The sequence below is a fragment of the Gobius niger genome (assembly GCF_951799975.1).
Source record: "Gobius niger genome assembly, chromosome: 21".
Taxonomy (NCBI): Eukaryota; Metazoa; Chordata; class Actinopteri; order Gobiiformes; family Gobiidae; genus Gobius; species Gobius niger.
Window position 1 is genome coordinate 4,818,238 of NC_136872.1, and position 21,718 is coordinate 4,839,955.

Consider the following 21,718-nt stretch of genomic DNA (forward strand, 5'->3'; position numbering starts at 1 on the left):
TAAACATGTAGCAGCTTTCAAAATATACTGTCAACAAAAACTGCAAAGAAAAGTATTCCAAGTGTTTGCATTAAATCCAAAACAAGGACAAAGAACAGCAGGAAAGAGATCAAAAAGCCAAATAACACTGAGCCAACAGCATTAGCAATCTGGCAAATAACATTACTGAAATGAAATAGAAGGCAAATGTTAAGGCGACCTCTGAACGTGACTAAAAAGCATTTTATTTATTTCTTTTTTTGAAGTGAGTCCTTTTAAAAAACAAAACCATTTCCCATTATTGTTACTAGACTTATGGAAATAATTAACCCAATCAAGGTTTTAAAACACTTTAGAACAGTTTTCATCTTGAAATATGCCAATCATTTATAACAGTCCTATGAGGTCATTTTAGAGAAGGAACTTTCAAAACCACACCAATAACATGGCACTCCGAGCTTGATTCAGTTCTGTTAAACAATGAGAGTCTTGTACAATCCAGACATGTTCACAGAGCTCTGGGAATCGCCTTCTCTCCCAAACTAGTTATCTCTCCTCCAAGCTCCTCTCATTTCCTCCATCAGATAGGCTCTCACAAACACGGTCGTGAGCGTGCCTGTGCCTGTAGCTGTACCTGTGTGGGGAATCGCAGAGCAGCCTCAGCCACCCTCTGAAGCACCGGCAGCCCGTTCCCTCGCCCCGCGTCTCCGCCGTTCACCATGGCCCCTCCCCCTCCTCCTGCATCTGAAGAGTCGGACGAAGGAGAGAGCTGACCCGAGGTCTCGCTCAGCATCTCCCTCACAGCCGCTGGGTTCAGGTCCACGTGGAAGTCCGCCGAGATCTTACAGTTTTTAGACACGTCGAACAGGGCCAGGGTGATGAAGAAGGGCTCCACCTGCAAGCGATACAAGCGGTTAAAGGAGTACTCACATATTTATTACTTTGTGGTAACGTCTCAATAGATTACAGACTCAATGAAGACAGATTATGTTGTTCTTTTCATGGGACTTTATATCATCTACATTGATTCACTAAAGGTAACAAACTAAAACCCTCAAATGTCCATTTCTTGACACATTAGGCTTAATATACATTTACTTTGCATCCCCAATTGTTGAGCGTCCAAAACCAAGTTGTGCAAGTTCAACAGATGTCTTAAATGCAAACGCCAGGCGCTTGCTCTTCACCAGCTGGGTCCTAAATCAAAGGCACGTCTCTGCAGTGCAACAATGTGCACGTTGTACTGCTTTGTTCAGGATGTTTTCTATATCAAAGCATGTCCATAAAAAATTCAAAATGCAGTGACGGCGAGATTTTCCAGAGTGATGGATGTAACTTCCTGACCACAGGAATGAGACCACAATCAGTTCTGTTCATTGTCTAAGCACCAGCAGCAGCGACAAGTCGAAGATGAGATTTTACGATTAAAAAAAGCACTCTGACAAAGAAGGGAGAGAAGGTGCTGAGTCATAAAGCAAAAACGCTTTCTTCATAATAAGACTCCGGTGAATTTTACTCAGACACTGGCAAAAGTTTACTTTCGATTTCTGACTTTACAATTGACTTGGCCTGAACTAGGAGTGGGACATTTTTTCTTACTTTCTCATTAACAATAATAAAGCAATATTTTTCAAGCATCAGAAATGTGCTAATTATGTGCAACTAAATGTCTTTGATTAATCGTTGCTCAAAAAGGGAACTGACTTAGCTATAAATTACATAAATGTGTAAGAATCCTTACATCTCTTTCTACAATTCTTTCTCCTTTTCCTTTTTCTTCAGCAGGTTTGTTTTCTTGTGGGTTCTTGTCACTGACCAACAATGTACTTGATATCTAACAAAGAAACAATTCTAATATTATCTTGCAGACAAAATCTTGCACGATGCTGGACTGTTAAACTTTGCCCTTCAGACATGAATAATGAAGGTGTAATATCTGGGGCGACTGAACACAGGGAAAGGCAGAGTGCTGTGACTAAACTGGCTGAAAAATTCATGCTTCTCCTTTTCTTTCTAGTATTTCCAGCTGTAGTCGCTATGGCCGTGTATATGTCCATCACCTTGGCTTTGATTGCTGAAAACTTTGCCAAAACACAAATACAAACTATGATACAATCTAATGTACTGCGTTAGAAAGAAGACAAAGATATATATTTTCTTTCATGGCCAATTCGCAGGCGGCCTTTAAAGTACATTTACACAAAACATAACCCCTCTCTACCCACTAAAAGCTACATTAAACTCAGTCGATATCACAACTGGAATGGTTGCAAATAACAGACCAGGCAACAACTACGAAACTATGCATCTACACAAACTGCAACTGAATTTTGTGAGAATTTATTTTACTAAACCAATGCTACACAGTGCGTTCCATTCCAAAACAACGGGACTTACATTTAACAAAAGAGCAAACATTTTTTTATCCAATTGTGTCTCAAAGGAAGACAAAAATACTATATCAGGACCAAAACAAGACTAAATTGGACCTAAATCAGATCAGGAAGGTATAACTGCATCTTCACTTTTGCAATATTGTTAAGTTACCATATGATTTTGTTTTAAGCCTTGTTTGACAAAAATATGTAACTCTCAGATGATTGTTATGTATAGTTTCTGTAATACTGATCTTTGTTACTGCTAGTGATTGAAAGAGCAGAATACATACGTTGGTAAGGACGCCGTCTCCCTTCTCACTGACACAGCCCTGAAGACTGAAGGTCAGGTCGTGACAGCTGGCCATGATGCGGCGACCGAAACGCTCCTCGAAAGGCTTCACGTCCGGTTCAATACCCGAGAAATCCAGCCTCTGAACCAGGAAGGAGACATTCAAGATGAGAGATGAAAATGAGACAGGATTGGAGTGCAGAGGCTGGAGTCCTTTACCTGTGTCTCGGGGTCTAGCGAGAACAGCTTCTGTCTGCCTTCATTCCGGTTGATCTTATTGAGCTGGTCTGTCTCCCTGGCGTACTGAAAACACAGGACACAAAAAGCACGTATTCATCAGATTTAAATTTCATAAATACAGAAGGATTTTGCTTTACAGCACAGTAATAAGATAAGATAGAAATGTACTGATCTCACAATGGAGAAATGTGAAAACAGTGGTTCCTAAAAACATGGTTATTTCAGTAATAACATGGAAAGAGGACATGGTGAACTGACTAATCCTCATTATCATTAGATACAAAGCTATTTCCATCCTAAAACTAATACGTACTTACATGGAAGACAAGCTTAAAATATATAAAATACTGAAAACCATCTAAAGCCACACAAAGAGAGTGAAAACAAAGGGTCCAGACTGAGAGAACATGAGGCCGCAGACACACTCATCAAACCCTCAGGTCAAAGACGAGTGCACGGCTCTCCACAGGTTTCCCTCTCACTACAGTCTGAGTCTGAGAGGCCCCGGGCAAAGAGCAGAGCGGCAGCATCACACAGCGCTTTGGTCTCTGTGTGGAACGCACAATTTACACACATTAAAGCAACACGGCCTCACGGGGCACACTCCGCTGTGCAGCCGCAGGAAACGACATCGCCAGAAGGAAGAGGAGTATTTGGAGATAGTGTAACTGTAAAGCCAATGATAGGCAGAGTATCAGCAATGCTTCCTGGAGTTTTTGTTTATGAAAATGTACCTACTTTGTATAGGCTCAGGTTGTCACCACTCACAGTGATAAACAGAATGTAAGAGTCAAGTCAAAGCAGCTTTATTTGCACCGTTCATTTTCAAAAAGCTTACTGATAGAATACAGTAGGCTACAACAGGGGGAATTAAATCATTAACAACTTGACATGATGTTTTACATAAGATACAAACTGTGAATGTCTTCAAGGACAAGAATAAATAACAGTAAATTAAGAAAAACATGTTCAGCCTAATAAACTCCCTTTTTAATCAGGGGTGTCAACGGTTACCTTCAAATTTCCAAATAAAGCTTGGACCAATGCACTATTGCCACTCTTGATGGACTAAATATCAAGCTTCAGTCACAGTGCAGTGCGACAATGGCAATATTAGTAAAAAAGTGTACAAGTGAATTTCTCCTTTGTGAGATCAATAAAGGTTTATCTTATCTTATCTTAAAAGTAGTTAAAACTACAGTAATGCATCCTGTGTTTAGCAACACTCCGGATGTTTGTGTTGTGCTGCTGTACCTTCATGAGTTCTGGGTGTAGGCTCCTCCCCAGGTTCTGCAGAAGCCCCTCGCCTTTGCCCTGGCTGCTGGTGTCGTCATCTGAGAAGAGCCAGGACACAGGTTCATTGAGAAATGGACCAAGAGCAAATCAGTCACAGCAGCATCAGTCACTGATGCCTCCCTGGAGGCTATTTATGGACTGTCCTCCTGATTAGCTTCAGCTTTTACCATCAAACCACGGCCATTGGTTTTTCTGCTGACTCATTGTGTGAGCTTTACATGCCCTGTTCAATCAATCAATCTTTTTTTATATATATAGCACTTTTCATACATTTCATGTAACACAAAGTGCTTTACAGATTTAACTCCCACAAATAACTGTTGTCTTGTTGGACACGAACCTGGGCTTGTATCAGCATCTTAGACTATTCCATTTCTCTAAAGGACAATATATAGACCTCTCTGGTCAGAAGCTGTTGTCAATGGCTACTAAGCTGACCATGGGAAAAGTTGAAGAATTCAACATGAGTGCAGCTGCGATATACACCAGAGTGCGCGTGTCATTTATGAACCTGTGCTTTCCGCTCAGATCTTTCCGTACGCAAAAGCAGCTCATGGTAAATGCCACGGAGAAATCCTAGTGTCATTGAATGAAACGCCCAAAAACATTCATAATCAGGAGGCTTCACCCACAGGTTTTACGGCAGACACGCACGAAACACGGCAAAACCAGGAAATGATAAAGAGTTGTTTTTAACACAACAAATATGATATTTTGCGCATGAGGAAAATGAGAGAATCTGTCAGTAACCCACATTAAACCTTATAGCCAATCCAAGATCATATTTACTAAATAAAAAAAGAGGGGGAAAAGAAATATGCTAATAATAATCATTAAACAAGCTGTAGGCCTAAATAGCCAATATAAAGAAGGGGATACAATTTGACCACATTAAAAAAAAATAGTGTGTGGTAAAACGAAAAGGCAGTCTGCAGCCCGAGCAGACTCTGGACCATGATCTGAACCAGCGAAAAGCTGCTGTCAGCTCCGTGCACTCAGCGCTGGAGCCGAGGGCAGAACTACGCGTCTCTCCGAGCTTTCCTCCGGGAGGAAACAGGTGCGCGGAGAGCTGAATGTCGAGCGGAACCTAACCAACCCGTCAGGACTGAAGACAGCCCTACGACGAGACAAGCTTCGACCATTCCCCTGATCGACAAGAGGAGAGCGTGCGATCAGCAGAACCTGCGCGCGCCGATCAAACTCGGACTTTACAAACCCGTCCGGTGTAAGTGAAAATTGTTGTATCATGTAGCCGACACCACCTCCTGACTTGGTGTAGGATTTGAGCGCACCGTACGCCAGGTGTACTTTGCGCTCAGATTGATAAAAGAGATGGTAATTTTTCGTACACCCCACATACGCTCTGATTTCACCATATGCAAGTTTGATAAATGAGGGCCAATATCATAGAAATAACAATAACAATGCATAAAGTAGCACTTTTCTAGACACTCAAAGACACTTTACACTGAATTATTCATTCACTCCATGCTCGGTGGTGGTAAGCGACTACTGTAGCCACAGCTGTCCCTATTCTAGCTAAATAAATGCTCAATCCATGAAGCTTATCCAACAGGTGTAAAAGATCATTTACAATGTTTCTGGTCAAATCCATAGTTTGTTTGAATGGTAGAACTGGACATTTAATAAAAATATGGAGCTCTTTGGCAGAATATTTTGTTGATATCACATTAAACTGTCATAACCTAGAGTTGGCTTAGAATTGATCACGGTGGACTTCCCTCCAGTTGTGCTCCTGTAAGCTCACTATTTTTACAGTAAGGCAAGTTGATTTGCAGAGCACAATTCATACACAAGGCAATTCAAAGTGCATAAATTGCATAAAATTACAAGAAAGCAGATAAAATCAATAAAACATCAACATAAAAGCTGTTTTTAGCCTGGATTTGAGGCCTGTCTCACATCCTCATGAAGACTGTTCCAGATTTTATCTGCATGAAACTGACGCCGCCTCACCGTGTTTAGTTCCAGTAACATTACCTAGAGAGTGGATTATCTCAGAAAGTGGATGTGGCGGGTTTAGACACTCACCCAGAGCACAGTCCCCAGAATCGGCTCCGTTCCTGCGCTCCAGTCCCACCTCGCTGCTGCTCAGAGCCTGCTTCAGCGTGATCACCCACTCCTCCATCTCCGCCTCGCTGTCCGCGGCCAGGTAGTGACTGTAGCGCTCCTGCATCTTCAGCTCAAAGCAGTTGCGCCGCATCTTAGGACTCTACATTGGAAGAAAAGAGGAAATGGCTATTTCATAACATGTGATGGTACAGCTTTTCTCTTAAGTAAAGGTTCTTTGGGGGCTGAAATGAACACCTTCATTTCAGGACTTGAAAAATATGAGTAGGAGACACACCAAGAATGTAGGTTTACTCTTTCTGCATAAATTATACAAGGTGCTTGTTGGTTTTTGATGAGGAAGTAACGTTATATCATGGTTAAAGGTAAAATAAAAAGTCATAAAATTGTACAGAATATAATTAAAAACACCAAACTCAAGGACAAATCGAGGATGTCATGTTGCTAACTTTTCTAAATCCTTTAAAGTAAGAAATTAATCAAGAAGAAATGCTCCAGAAAGGCTCATAATCCTATCAAACTTTGTATTAACTGGAAAATGTCCTCTTTAATTAGATGACCTTACCATGGATAAGTTCACTCACATAAGCCCATTTACGATCTCTTTCTTTTTTGTAAGGAGCCTGTTATGAAAGGTAGTGGTGTCTATCTTTAAATTAGTTTTGTTCATCTTAATTGTCCCTGCCAGTAAAAGCAGTGAGCACATTCTTAAAGTAGGTACTAGTGTGTGCCATGAGCTCACAGCGGGCCCTGGCAAATCTGTTCTGAATGAACCCCCTCCTTCACTGGAATCCAGGACATGCGCCTCAGCACCAGAGGCAACAGAGGCTGAGCAAAGGACTTGTTTGGTGATTTTCAAAGTGAGGCAGACTGACCTGAATCACGTCGATGCACGAGTCCAGGTAGATGGAGCCTTTGGTTTCCTTGCAGTTCTTCTCATCTTTGTAAGAGTTGAGGATGTAGGAGCCGTCGGGGAGCTGGGACAGGTAAAAGTATCGCCTTTTGAACACCTGCAGAGCAACAGCAAAGGGGGAATTGGTGACAAAGGAACAATCATTAAGTCTGTGTTATTCTAAGACATGAAATAAATCTGAATCTTTTGTCACAATTCACTCACTGACAGAGCCCAGGTTTTAAATGGAGTAACTTTTTATCTTCAGTCTGATATAACACACTTCTTGATGAGTGAGAGGAGCGTTTGATGGTAGAACTGATTTGTTGTACGTCAGCTAGGGCTGAAAGATCAATTGCATTTGCAATTATATATTATATATTACACAAGGCGGCCCATGGAAGTGAATGGAGCGGCGAGATATGGCAAGATACTATGGCGAGACATGGCGAGATACGGCGGCAACGTCCGCTCCGCCGCGCGCTTTTGTTTATTTCTCAGTCTAGTTAAGGTGCACGATAGATCATGAATGTCCTGTGAAAATATCAGTGTTGATGATGCAGCCCCTGTGAAGGACTGTTGCTTTCTTCTCCGTTAGCATTGCGTTAGCCGCAGCGCTAATCGCTCCATTCCCTCGCTGCTACACGCTCTGATGCACTGATGAAAGAAACTCCCTCACAGATTCACACGACTCTGCCTCCACAGAGATGAAGCTGAGCAGTCCTGCTTGTAAAGAGTAAAGAGTCGTTTGCGGCTCAGTTTAAGAGGCTTGTGTTTGGGAATATTTTGGATAAAGATAAGAACTTGTCGCACAATCACAAGAGCAAATAACAAGAAATTATTTACGCTATTTACAAAAAAATAATCAATTTTTCTGGATTATGGATGGATGGATGGATGGATGGACAAAAAAATAATTCAGTATAAGTCTGGGAGTATATAATGGCAGTATATAAATATACTGTCAATGGTACAAGCTTATTGCAAATTATGTAAATGGACATGTAAACTATTTTGAATTAGATTTCATATGATTAATGGCCTTAATAGTAAGTAATACTTTAATAAGTCAGTTGTAAATATTTCATTGTTTCAGTGTAGGCTATAGTTTAGTTATATGCAACAAAAAGTTATTAATGGTTAAAGTCAAAATCACAATGTTGATTTTTAAAAATCTCACTATAGATTTTTGGCCAGATCCTTCAGCCCTCATGTCAGCAGGGTAAAACATGTGTGCGGTTGGGATGTAAACAGTGTTGTAGCTGTTGCTGACTCACCCTCATGGAGACAGACAGGCTGCTGTTAATGTTGGCCTTCTGCAGCCAGCCCTGCTTCATGACGCCTCCTCTCTGGGAGCACAGAGAGGACGTGTCCTGGAACAATCAACAACAAGGTTAATCTTCACTTCTGTGTCCTGCGGGGCAGAGGAGCAGTTTCAGGTCTTTCAGTACAGGACTTTAACAGTACTTCAATCATCGTACAGGTATCTAAACATGTATCTGATACTACGCAGAATTAAACCATTGTCTCTGATAGTAGAGGTCGACCGATATGGGATTTTTTTAAGGCTGACGCCGTTTTTTGGGGATTTTTTTTGGCCGATGCCGACATGCTCAGCCGATATTTTTGGCCGACTTATCGTTGCTAGATCGGCCAATAGCCGACGTCGTAAAATCCTCAAATATCGCCCTGAAATATCGGTCAACCTCTATCTGATTGATAAATGAATAATCAAACTTGGCATCTAAATATCCATTTTTTGCACCAACAGTATTTCCATTGTATCCATTTTTTTTGCACCAGTAGTAGTATAGAGTATTTTTTTAGGTTTTTTTTTTATCTAACATTACGCAGCCGTGTGCTGGGCCCCAGGCAGCACAGAGTGGGACAAGAACGGACTGGACAAGCTGGTCATGAGGGCCAACTCCGTCCCGGGCTGCCCCCTGGATTCTGTGAATCACCTCCCAACCACTGCACAGGACTTTAGAGGAGCTGAGCAGCTCTTTCAGTGGCAGACTGAGACATCCACAGTGCAAGAAGGAGCGCTAGCGTAAGTTCTTCAACCCCACTGCTGTCAGACTGTACAACAACACTGTAAAGTAACATGGGCAATAACCCCCTTGCAAAAACATTTCCCTCAGCGCTTTCCTGCTTACACGGCCGCCTGAATAACACCGGGCTGCCGCCTTAACTAACTTATAAAAATATAATGTATTTACTTCTTGCGTTGACGACAAGTGACACGTGCGAGGCAGGCGAAATACATACTGTTCCACAAATACCACCAAATCCAAATAAGATTTTGCACAATTATTACCACCACTCTGAAGTAAGATGGTTTCACTGCTTAAACACGACACGGCCTGGTCTAGACAGTAGCGCAGCTGCCTGGGATCAAACCTCATTGAGACAGGGGTATTCAGCTCTCCAACAGTCAGCGGAGCTCTCAGCCTCTCCAACATTAGCCTACATTAACACGCGTCTGAGGCAGACAATGACACTGATGGAAAGGCTTTGTGCTGTGATTGCTGTGGGGCAGCGCTACAGAAGAGGTGCCCTCCGCCTTCCTCTAATCCAATCGGCCTCTCATCTTTCATCTACGGCTGTCCTCTGTGTATCCTTTCCCATCAGGCAACGCTGCATGCTCCTATAAAAATGTCCCAGACCTGAAGATATGAATTATGTAGATCATCTAAAAGCAGCAGTATTTTAGAGCTAGTTGATACTTGTTGTGTGTACAAAATGATAGGGACATCTGCTTTCTGAGAGGAGCACAGCACGATTCATTCTCTCATTAGCCTCTTTGACGGTCTCACTTAGTGCACATTCGGCCTCTGGCTGAGGGGAGGAGAATCAATAAGGGCTTCTAAAAATAGAACAGAGAAGGTTTCTGGAATTTAAGAGTCTGGGTTTGACTGCTGTAGCCAAATTATTTGAAAACAAGAAACATGCAGCAACCAGAACTCGATCTAAGACACAAGCATAACTTTGCACATCAAATGACCTAATTTTCTGTGTGTGGGGTGATTTAATTTTAGCACATTTGGATACACAGTCTCAAGTTACACGAGCTTTTTGACCAGATGTTTTAGCTCCGGGTGAGAGATTCAAATGCATGATATCCTTTTGCAGCAAAGCGTGGGAGCCAAGCATTAGACCCACAGAATGCAGAATGTTTATTTGTAGCAACAAAACTGATCAAGTCAAGTTCAGGATTGGTTCATGGTCACACAAAAACATTTACTTTAAGGATTTAATGCAGGGGCTTCCGGAGGTGCTCAGGCTCATCATGACTTTGGCTATTTTTTAGACAATTTTTATTGTTTAGAACTACATTAAAACCTCTTTCATACCACGGCCTTTTTGTGACTAACCCTGAAAATTTACAGGAACAAATAAAATGCCGTGCTGTTCAGCCTGTACATGGTCTACCTGGATGATTTTGGTGTCTAAGTGAAGCATTTGACCAGTTGATTGTGTTTTGGAATTTGGACAGATGTGACGGAGGTTTTTATGATTGGTTTGGCTACACTTTTAGCTGACTTTCTCACAATTTTGTGGTTGACTCTGTATCTAACCATCAGTAACTTTCATTTAAAAAAAAGTTTAAGATGTTTAAGGGCGACAAAATAGAATATGTTAATAATATGTTATTATAGTACAGTCACATTTTAGACTTGGTTCAGCCCAAGTGTGCACCAGGTGTAGTTCTTTGTGTAACCACTGATCTGGTGGTAATTTGTGGGTATTTACCCGCGGGAGTCTACATCAAAGCATCATCCTATTTTACCATCACAAACAGAGCTAGAGCTTTACCTTCTAAGTCTTTATTTAAAAAGAATTAGCCTGTGATAAAGGGTTTGTGTTTCTGCTGTTTTAATCGTAAGACATAAATAATTGTCCACTCAGGCTCTTCGCAGAGAGAGGCAGAGTACCCTGTATCCTCCGCTCACCTCATCTTTGGCGTCTTCATCGATCTCGAACACTTGGGTCGGCGGCTTGTCTGTCTTCAGGCCTTTGCTGTGAAAAGGGAATGTAGGCAGTCAGTGGATGGTGGTAATTCAGTCCAAGTAACAAATTAGTCCTTTGGAAACTTAATTTAGTAAGAATATATCTATGAGAAGTCAAAGTGCACATATAACTACTGTATACTACTGTTATTTCATTTCCACGTTTGACTTGACTAATCTTGGGTAGTTCTTACGTGGGCAGCATGCGGAAGTCTCCCGAGTAGGCCTCATATTTGTAGTTGATGACGTGCCAGTCTGTGTTGTACATCTTGATGCACTGCCAAAAAGGAAGAGCTGGATCAGAAACACACTCGAATCCAGCACATGATGTCATGGGAGGACCTGATGACCTTAAGAGTCTCACACAGAAGCAGACAGGCATTTGGCTCGAGGGTCTAAACAGTTTCACTGTGAGAGAGAAGACTGTCATTGTTGGCCAGCTGCTGAGTAACTCTGCATGTGTTCTTCATATTGACTTCTGCCAGGAGTCATCTGTTATGTTGCTATTGTTTCCTCTAAGTGTTGCCAATGGATTGTCAAGGGAGAGTCAGATGTGGACCAGTTTGACTCATGCAACCTCAACCAAGTGAGCTATGTGGATAGATTGCAGTGTAAACAAATATAGCATTGCTGTAAAATTGTATGTTGCATATTGGTTGACTGGTCTAGCTGCCTGACTCACTCCACATCATCTGGAAGACCGTCTGGTGTCTTTTTATACTCAGTGGTTTCAACTGGTTTAGCTTCAGGACCCAACTTCAACCAAGTCGCGACCCAAATAAATTTGTTCATTTCAGCTTATGATGAAAACAATTTACAGTTTGTCAATGTTTTACTGTTTTAAATGTCATAATTTCCATTTCAACAAAATTCTTCTAAAACAATTTATTCATAGTGATTTTGGTCACTTCCAGTTGAGAAGCACTTCTCTAAAATAATAATAAAACCCAAATAAGAAATGAAAGCTGTTTCATTATTTTTTACTGTTGTGGTGCTAGATAAATGATCCCATCAAGGCAACAAATCAAGCACCTAAAAAGGACTGAACAGTGTTATGGGAAAATACCTCTTTGGCAAACAGACTCCTGGCTTCTCGCTCAGCGTTCTGTGGCACTGAGGGAACGACAGTCCTCCTCTGTCGGGACACCTGTGCCTCCTGGAAGCACAAAAACACAAGGTGAACTTTTCAATGTGAGGAAGGAGCCACAAACAACAAACATTTTAAAGAAAGTAGATATGTAATGTTCACAACAGATTGTCCTGGGATGAGGTTCTCCTGAACAAAACCACATGTGCGGGGTAATAAATCTGGCAGTGAGGGTGCCTGGCAGAGAGTGTGTGACCTGAGGAGAGTAAATCCTGCTGTCATGCAGATGGACAGTGGTTTATGATGAGAATACTCCATATGCAATTGTTGGCACAGCTAAATCCCCAAAACAGCGCAGCACTCAATGTGTTAAAATGGTAAATGATTCATGTAAAGATGACATGTTAGTTGCTGTGGATCTCAGGGTCATGCTTCTTCAACACCTCAAGAGAGCACTTGACTTTCATTGTCCATGAGCACAATAGAAGCATGAAACTGTGTGAATGCAGTTTAAAAATCCTGGTTTATATCATTAGGGCCCCTACTGTGCCCTGACTGTGACTCACCGACACATCGTCCACAGGGCAGACCAGCAGGTCCCGGTGCGGGTCGCTGTGCATCTGGGCTTTCCTCTGGAACACCACATTCTCATAATCCAACGGCTCGATGATCTTCGGCTGCTCCTGCACAACGCAACAACAACGCTGGATTACTTCATATCTTTAGGTCCAGAAATGTCCCCAGGCGGCGGGCGCTGCACTGGCTGCTCCTGAGAGGCTGGTCTGAGGCACTGCCTGAAGGATGGGTCAAACAGGGACAACCAACAGGGACAATGACGTAATCTGCAAAATACAAATCTTTTCAAAACTATATCCAGCTTTTAATGCTATAAGAGCTGGATATAGTTATACAGTAGTAGCTTCCGCCTCCTTGGTGCAGTTTTGAGTAATCCTGTTCACTTTGGTGCAAAGGTGGATCAGCAGCGGAGTCAATTGTACCTTGTTTACTCACGCAGCGTCCTCACATTTACACATATCTCATTTTGAAGCGCAAATTCTGTAAAACATGCAGGTTTAAATGGTAAAAATAGGTGGTAACATGCCCACAAAAACATATATTCTATTTTCCAGCAGGCGCTCGCTGTCTGAAAAACGACCCCCCAAGTGAGTTCATCATGCCACTATAAATTAGCTAGTTAATTAAAAGTAAAAGCTTGTTGAATCTCACATCACTCCCAGCCGAGTGCGCTCCAGGTCATTTCAAAATCTTAACCAGTGCAGTCTCTCGCTTCTTCTCGTTTTTTAAGTTGCCAAAGGGAGGTTGCCAAAAACAGCGGTTTTTAGTTCTCATTTATGCCTGACATGTGGACAATACAAGTGGGAGAATTCAATCTATTTCATTGATTAGCATAAATAATTAAAGCTTTAAATTTATGTAAATGAACGTAAATGGTACTTTGGACTTTAGCGCTTACGACGACACCCCTAATTGAACCATCTCTACTTCCTCAAGAACCTCAACCAAGAAAAAAACAGGCGGAACTCATTATGATGCAACTATATTTGTTTTATTCACTTGTCAACAAAACCACAACATCTCATCTCATGGTTAAAATCCCCCTTTTGTTCATTGGGCAAAGTCTGATGTGGATGCAGGGGACAGTTAGAATCGAGCAAAACATATTAAGCTACTGCCGCTTAAAAAAAAAAAAATACGAATGGAAACCACCAACTCAGAAGCCACAAAAGTTCAGAGGAAAGTCACAGAACCGGGGAACACTTAATGTGGGTTGTTTGAGCCGAAATGATCAGCAGAAACATCAACAACACGGAAAATCACTAAAGAATTCTGCTGCGGAAGTTTACGATGAGAAAACGGTAAACTTGACCCCACAACAAGTTTGCAATGTGTAAATTCTATCACATGGCAAGCACCAGATCCCTGCTTCCTGTTTCAGAGAGAAGTACACGATGATATGAAATTTAAAAAAAAAAAAATGTCCCTTCACAACTAGGTCAAGATGTGATCACAAGTCACAAAAAACTAAAACCAGCGGCGCAGAAGCTGATTTAATTCCCTGAAAGTGCCTCTTTAAGCCTTGGCTAAGCGCACAAGACGGTGATGAATGGATTAGATGAGAAATCTTGGCTGAGCGATAAAGAGAATTTGGCCAAAAGTAAAAGAAAAGGCAGAAAAATGTTGGTTTGTAGCACTAATGATTGAGTCCATCTTGTGATATTTTTCCATTCAGAGCTGTTCCATTTTCCGCCTGCAGCGCTGTGGAAGAGGAGAGGATGCCAGAACTTTGGGTTTTCCACACCTCAATGGTATTTTGTAAAAGGGGTCGATATGTTCCAACGCACTTTAGTTTAGAAGAAAGTCACTATCTTCTTTTACAATACAGTGAGGGTAGAAACAAATTGCATTCCACTAACAGAAAAATGTCTTATATCTCCTCTGGTCACGGCGTTTGCATGGTCGTAAAATTAGGACTGAATTACTTTTGTCACTTTGTTTGCATTTTTAAACATGACAGAAAAGAAGTTGAGAAAAAACTCTGAAGTAGGAGCTTTAACTTGATTATTTTGGCAGCCATTTTGCAGACAGTAAGTAATGTAAACACTTGAGGAGAGTTGTCGCTCAGCAGCTTAGTTCTTACAGAAACACAAGAGCTTTCTGCAGTCTGCTCAAGGCATTACACTAAGCTTTACAACAGCGCCTGTACTTCCTGTCATGTGCAGCCCTCCCGACCGCAGCAGCGCCCAGCCACCTCCTTCATCGCGTTACTTACTCCTCCTGCAAAAAGACGGAAACAGCACTTCTGCTTTCAGAGAGCCAGAGCCTACCCAACCCTGTCACAAACTCTTAGGACACCAGTAAATTTGGGGCGTTCTTTTGTTGATGTCTCACGCTTTCTCCTCTAGAACGAGGCTCGTGCTGCGTCTCCGGGGAAACGGGGCAATGACGGAGGGGGGGACTGAGTTTTACATTTCCAGATGTGTGTGTCCCCTCGCCGCAGCAGATGTAGGCCAGGTGTGTGTTATCACAGCGCCACAGCCCTCTGTAACGTGCAGGAGGGCGTTTGTAGATGTACAGTAGAGAAAGCCCTTCTGCTGACCTTGCTATGTGCTTCAGTCTGTGCAAATCTCTCAGACTTTCAATGATGGAAAGAGCTGAGTAAGATTGGGAGGACACTTATCTGTCACAAGACAAAGAAGTCTGCAGCAGAAATAGATTGTAGTTTGATAAACACAGCTTCAGTCTGCTTCATGTGAAAGCTGTTGTTCAGAGACTGTGGTTTAACAAATGTTTACTTTGCGTTTGTTGCACACGAGAGCATGTATTGGGCATGTCCAACTGTAGTTTTATAGATACGATAAGACAAATACAGTATGAGGAGGAGTGCATTTGCACTGCAGGTTTGCCACTCAGCCACAAGTCTGAAAAACAAGCCAGTGCAAACTAAAAACATCCAATATTCAGCTGCAAAGATTACTTATGCCGAGTACTGTGTGTAACGTTTGTATCTAAACCATTCAATGAGAGATACTGTGCTTCATCAGAGGTTATTTTGGAACGTGTGCTTCATTACTAAGTTACTTAGTTACAGAAAAAAATGTAATCATGAAACCAGTCGAATAAGAAACAGGGTCTGTTTGGAAGATCTAGACATTAAGGGGGTCATTTACTACATTTTACTTTTGTGCAAAACAAGTAGCACGTGCAAAATCAATCACTGTCCTTTATGCATTTTTCACTCACGCAGCATTATCTCATTTATATATCAGATGTGGGGGTAAAGTAGGTGCAACATTTCCACAAATAGCTGTATCTAGTCATCATCTCTCATCTGGATAAATGCTTCTTCATTCTGCTTCTCAGTAACATTTAGTTGGTTCATTAAACCAAAACGTATGCATAGGATCATTCAGAACATGGCGTTAAAGCTGCACTAAGCCAAATCTTTTAAAACATTCTGTCAGTAGGTGTCAGTAGTGAACCCTGCTCTCACAGTGCCAAGCTTTTTTTCCCACAACCCTTGAACGCCTCACAGCCTCCATGAGCCTACTGCAATCATAAGGAGGAGAAAGACCTGACGGCTCCTGTAGATATTGGATTATTAAACAAACGGACATTTCATGAGGATTTCAGCTGCATCAGAGCAGGTCGGTCAGACGCTGTCTGTTTACGATCTTTTTGTAAACTTCTGTCATAATGCTTAACTCAGTGAGCGCCGCTAACTTCTGCTGCTTCAAACATTTGCCATCTCTGCACGTGTTTGTGTTTACATGGTGAGGGGCAGGTGAGGCGTGTGGTGGGGGGGGGGGGGGGGGGGGATTTGCCAGTTTTGTGCATAATGAGATCGCATGGATATGTCGGGACGGGGTATTCTTCCATTGTTTGCATTATTAGCGCTGGGACAATGCATTGTTTTGTGACACTGTTTGGGTCATCTCATAATCCCACATGTAATACGCTCCTTGTAACACAATACAAATATTATTATTGTGTGTTGTGTCATCCAAGCCCTAATCATATAACCATCTCAATAATTGCACGTTCTGTGTAATGTTAATTGTGACCATTCATGTTGCGATTTCAGCTTGACTGAGATGGATCGTTCAGCCTCGCCCTGATCCAAATGTCATTTTGCCTCAACTCCATGACATTAACATTATCCAGTCACTGATTTGTGCTGATAAAATCTCCTTGGAAACATGTCTTCAATAAGGAGATGAAGTCTGTGCAGAAGCCTGGTCGCAGCATGCCCGAGGGAATCCCCATATGCCACGCAGTCCTAACAAAACACCACTTGTTCATCATTTCCGTTCTCGTCTCCTGAACCTGCCGCTGTGGACATGCTGAAAGAAGAACAGCTCCACGTGGCTCCAACGAAAACACGGACACATGTAGCTTTGTGGACAAATGAGACCCACCACAGGATTGCTCTGCTTGTAAGGCCTAATGCGTCATAGTTTGGAGATGATCATCATAAGACTGAGCGCCTGAGGGGGAGCACCGGCTTCACTACCAGCTCATTCTTAAAACAGGAGAGTGGGGGGTGTTATGTCACAACAATAAGACTAGAGGTGGGCAATAGATTGTTTACAAGATACTATACAACATTTGGGGGGAAATAGGAAAGGTGTGGGGGGAAATGGGGAAAAAATTTGGGGGGAAATGTGTGGAAAAAGTGTGTGGGGAGGAGTATGGAAAAAGTGGGGGAAAAAAGTAAGGGGGAAATGTGGGGAAATATTGGAAAAAGTAGGGTGGAACTGGTCTGTGGATAAAATTGGGAAAAAGTGGGGGAGGAATAGGGAAAAAAGTGCTCTTCTGCCCTTTTGTGGTCAGGACAATTCACTTTTTGAGCGACAAAACGATGTAAATGGTTTTTGCAGCATATTTTTGCACATTCCTAATGGTTTGCTTCAAGAAAGTACAAAAACCTTTTCGTCAATATTGCCTCACCCTTAAGACTCAAAGGTAAAGTCTTCAAAATGAGGGTTCCTAAATGGACCAGGGTTAATATCAATATCATCCCTATTGCAGATTTATAGTGGGAGCCATTTGAGAGCAAGTCAGGCGACGCTGTCTGGACTTTCAAAGAAGCATCACGCATGACATTTGCAGGTTGGGATGGAACTGAAATTGAAAATGCAGGAGGTCTCCAGGTATGTTTGTCCTGAGAGGGCGCAAATTTATAGAGTTAAAAATCAAAAGGGAAGCAGAATTGGGTGGGTAACTCTATAACTACTCTATTACTCTTCATTCCATCCATCCATTTTCTTCTGCTTTATCCGGGGCCGGGTCGCGGGGGCAGCAGTCTCAGCAGAGATGCCCAGACTTCCCGATCCACACACACCTCCTCCAGCTGTTCTGGGGGGACCCCGAGGCGACGCCAGGCCAGCTCGGAGACATAGTCCCACCACCGTGTCCTGGGTCTTCCACGAGGCCTTGTCCCACTAGGACATGCCTGGAACACCTCCCGCGGGAGGCGACCAGGAGGCATCCGGAACAGATGCCCGAGCCACCTCAGCTGGCTCCTTTCGACGTGAAGGAGCAGCGACTCTACTCTGAGCTCCTCTCGGGTAACTGAGCTCCTCACCCGATCTCCTCGCCCAGCCACCCTGCGAAGGAAACTCATTTCGGCCGCTTGTATTCGCGATCTTGTCCTTTCGGTCATTACCCAGATCTCATGACCATAGGTGAGGGTGGGAACGTAGATCGATCGGTAAATCGAGAGCTTTGCCCCGACTCAGCTCCCTCTTCACCACGACAGACCGATACAGCGACCGCATCACTGCTGACGCCGCACCGATCCGTCTGTCCATCTCACGCTCCATCCGTCCCTCACTCGTGAACAAGACCCCGAGATACTTGAACTCCTCCACTTGAGGTAAGGACTCCCCACCGACCTGACCGATGACTCTTCATTGTGGCTGCTATTTGGGGGGTGCTGCATGTTTCCATTTCAATCATATGCAAAACCAACCAACTAAGAACATTCACGGCATACATTTCATCACTATGACCGCTCATTTACAACTTTTTTCCCGTGCTCCCTGCTGAGTGCTCCTGCATCATCTAAATAACCTATCCTTGGGTGGAAAACTCTGCTTTACAACAAAGTCATGACAATGATTTGGACTGAGAGCAAATTTAATTGACCCAATGCTACATCAGCACATTCTAACACAAGCCACTGCGCCTGATTCCTTATTACTGCAGTCAATCCAAGCCTACAAACAACCAGCAATGCTATTCTAATGCCCATTAATGAATAGTCAACCCTTCTTATCCACCATGCCCCACTATTTAGGCATGCAGCTAATTACACAATGTGGCTATTTGGAGGGAATTAAAGCCGCATGCATAGCTCCAAGGCGAGGACAGGGGAGCCATGCATGCTGACTGCAGCTGTCCAACTGGCACTGCTCCTGCACGGCCAAGACACACAAAAGAACCCGCAGAGGAGACTGGAAACCCGTCTGCTCGTTCAGACAACTGTACTAGAACGGTAGGAAACGGTAAAAACCCAGAAAGCATATGGGACTCAGCGGTTAGGGCGCCTTGTAATTACCCAGACGACATAGGCTACACTGACGTGGTTATATCCGCTGTATAAAGCACCGTGTGTATTGTCGTTTATTTCTATGGTAAACGCTTTTAAACAGAGCTGTATTACATGGGAAGAAACGTGGCTATGCTTTCAAATAGAGGATGAAGTAAGAGAAGTGTTAAAATTCAACAATAATAATAAAGTAGTAGGTTAGACATTTATTTCAGACATATCAAAAAAGGGTGAAATAAACGACAATTTTGAGTTTACTCGACAACTGTTTCTAAAAAAAAGCTTTAAATATTAGCCAAAAAATGAGCGCCACTGAGTAGCATCCTCACCACGAGCTCCACGGTGCTCCTCACAGCCTCCGACACGCTCTGCCGGACCTCGGCCGCGGTCCCGGGCTTGCTCAGCCTCTTGGTGAATTTGCGAACCTCCGACATCGCGTCCCCCCGGTTAAAATGGTCCAAAAAAGCGTCCGGGCCGGTGCGGTGGAGAGGAGCATGCCGCGTTTAGCACACGGGCTGGCGGGCGGCGGTGACAGCGGCAGACACACAGACCCGGAGTCCAGATGCGGAGGCTCGTGCTGGAGGAGGGGGCGGCGCGAGGAGGCGGAGGAAGGAGGAGGCAGCCAGAGGTTCGCGAGCTCCACGCACGAGGGCGGGGCGCGAGAGAGCGCAGAGAGGGATGGGAGTGAGAGGTGCCACTCCTCTGTTATTGCTGTATCCACTTTACTGTCAATGGTTTTATCTTTTTTATCACTGTTACGTCTCTTTACCTCTGTATGTATTATTTTTATTTTGAATAATGTCCGTACATCACTGTATGTGCATTACGAAATAAAAAGATGTCTGTCTGACTGAATCGAATGTGAACTGTGTACTAAGCAGGATATAATATATGCAAGACAACTTTACACATTAATGGTATTGATTTTCGGAATTACAAATGTAACCACAAGTTTATAAGAAACTGTTTACTTAACTGTCATACAAGCTCTCTCAAAAACAGATTATATTCTCATAGAATTTGGAAAGGAGACAATAAAAAAGATTAAAGTGCATATGACACATTAGACACAGCTTTTGTTAAAACATAGTTAGTTATATTTATGATTTTGAAGATTGTCACCAGCTTTCTTTAGTTTGGCCATTTTTGTGATGCTCATAATATCACTTCCTTGTTGGACACCGACAGGAAGTGACATAGTTGAAGGACAATTTTAAACTGTTGTGTGTCGACCATGTTAAGTCGATGGGAAATTAGTCAAACTGCTCTGGAACTTTATCTATGTCACTTCCTGACAGTGCCCAACATTTATTCATTAAAATTGCTGCTTCTCTGAAAAAAAAAAGAAAAGTATGCAGCTGGTGAACTTGCAACTGATCTTGTCATCCTTCTCAATAAGTCATATTTTGAAAAGCATTAAAACCTGTCATATGCACTTTAACATTCAGACAAAAGAAATTCGAATAAGATTAATCCAAGTAACGATTTCTTAAAACAGAGATTTAAAATGGATGTAGGCAATTGTACCTTTTCGGTTTGTGTGATGTTGTACAAAGATTTTGGATGGGACTTCAACAATGCATTGTCTCCAAAGGAATGATCAATCTAACAATTAATGACAAAATTAGGTATTTTTCATAATAATCACAATGATTTTGGTATTAACAATGTCATTTTGTTAATTACATACATAATGTCGTTTTTCTCAAGACCAAATCTAACATTATTCATTGGAGGAATGAGCTGAAACTATGTTTTAACTCTTTATTACTGATTAACATCAAGAATGCTGAGATTGGCTCCTTTTAAAGGCAATCTCAATAGTTAACTGTCCTTCTGCTCCATTTTCTTTTCAATATATAACATGCCCCATGTTCCATTGTTCTATTTATTTGTTTTATAACATGTGTAGTCCCTTTGAGAAATTTTTACACTGTACCTGATTTTTTTGTATTTGCTTATTTGATTGAAAAAAAAAAAAAAAAAGTTTGAAAGGAACCAAGTTGAACAAAGATTGTCAATGGAAACTGAAATTGAAAAACTGGCATAAATAAATCCATATTATAAGAAATATTAACTATGTAAATCATAAATGCAGTCCTAATGAAATATTCTTATCTTAGGTTGTTTTAATTCCAAGTCTAGTCTTGCAAACACGGAATCTTGATGTTTGTGTTGTTAGACATTATACCGCCATCTATTGGTTCTGCAAAGCAATTACACAAATAATAAAACATTTCAAGCAATAGTGTATTTACAAACTATTTACTATTTACTTTACTATTTAATGGAAAACAATATTTAAGAAGAATGCGTTTATATTATAAACTGAGCTTTACAGAATGTGCGTCAACAAATAGTCTTTTTCAAAAACCGGGCTGCAA

At 42.2% G+C, this 21,718-nt stretch overlaps 1 protein-coding gene across 3 annotated transcripts in view; it reads right to left on the reverse strand.

The window, feature by feature from the left end:
* The window catches only part of dock11 (dedicator of cytokinesis 11), a 46,687-nt gene extending 26,772 nt beyond the window's left edge, over nucleotides 1–19,915 (reverse strand). For all 3 annotated transcript variants that reach the window (XM_079579552.1, XM_079579551.1, XM_079579553.1), the window contains exons 1-12: nucleotides 19,664–19,915; nucleotides 12,829–12,945; nucleotides 12,242–12,331; nucleotides 11,370–11,452; nucleotides 11,119–11,185; nucleotides 8,443–8,538; nucleotides 7,149–7,283; nucleotides 6,235–6,415; nucleotides 4,141–4,220; nucleotides 2,866–2,949; nucleotides 2,648–2,788; nucleotides 614–874 (exon numbers count right to left, since the gene is read on the reverse strand). In XM_079579552.1, the coding sequence (XP_079435678.1) occupies nucleotides 614–874; nucleotides 2,648–2,788; nucleotides 2,866–2,949; nucleotides 4,141–4,220; nucleotides 6,235–6,415; nucleotides 7,149–7,283; nucleotides 8,443–8,538; nucleotides 11,119–11,185; nucleotides 11,370–11,452; nucleotides 12,242–12,331; nucleotides 12,829–12,945; nucleotides 19,664–19,768 (1,440 nt within the window). In that variant the 5' untranslated portion in view covers nucleotides 19,769–19,915. The remainder of the gene's footprint in view (nucleotides 1–613; nucleotides 875–2,647; nucleotides 2,789–2,865; nucleotides 2,950–4,140; nucleotides 4,221–6,234; nucleotides 6,416–7,148; nucleotides 7,284–8,442; nucleotides 8,539–11,118; nucleotides 11,186–11,369; nucleotides 11,453–12,241; nucleotides 12,332–12,828; nucleotides 12,946–19,663) is intronic.
* Between the last annotated feature and the right edge of the window lie 1,803 nt (nucleotides 19,916–21,718).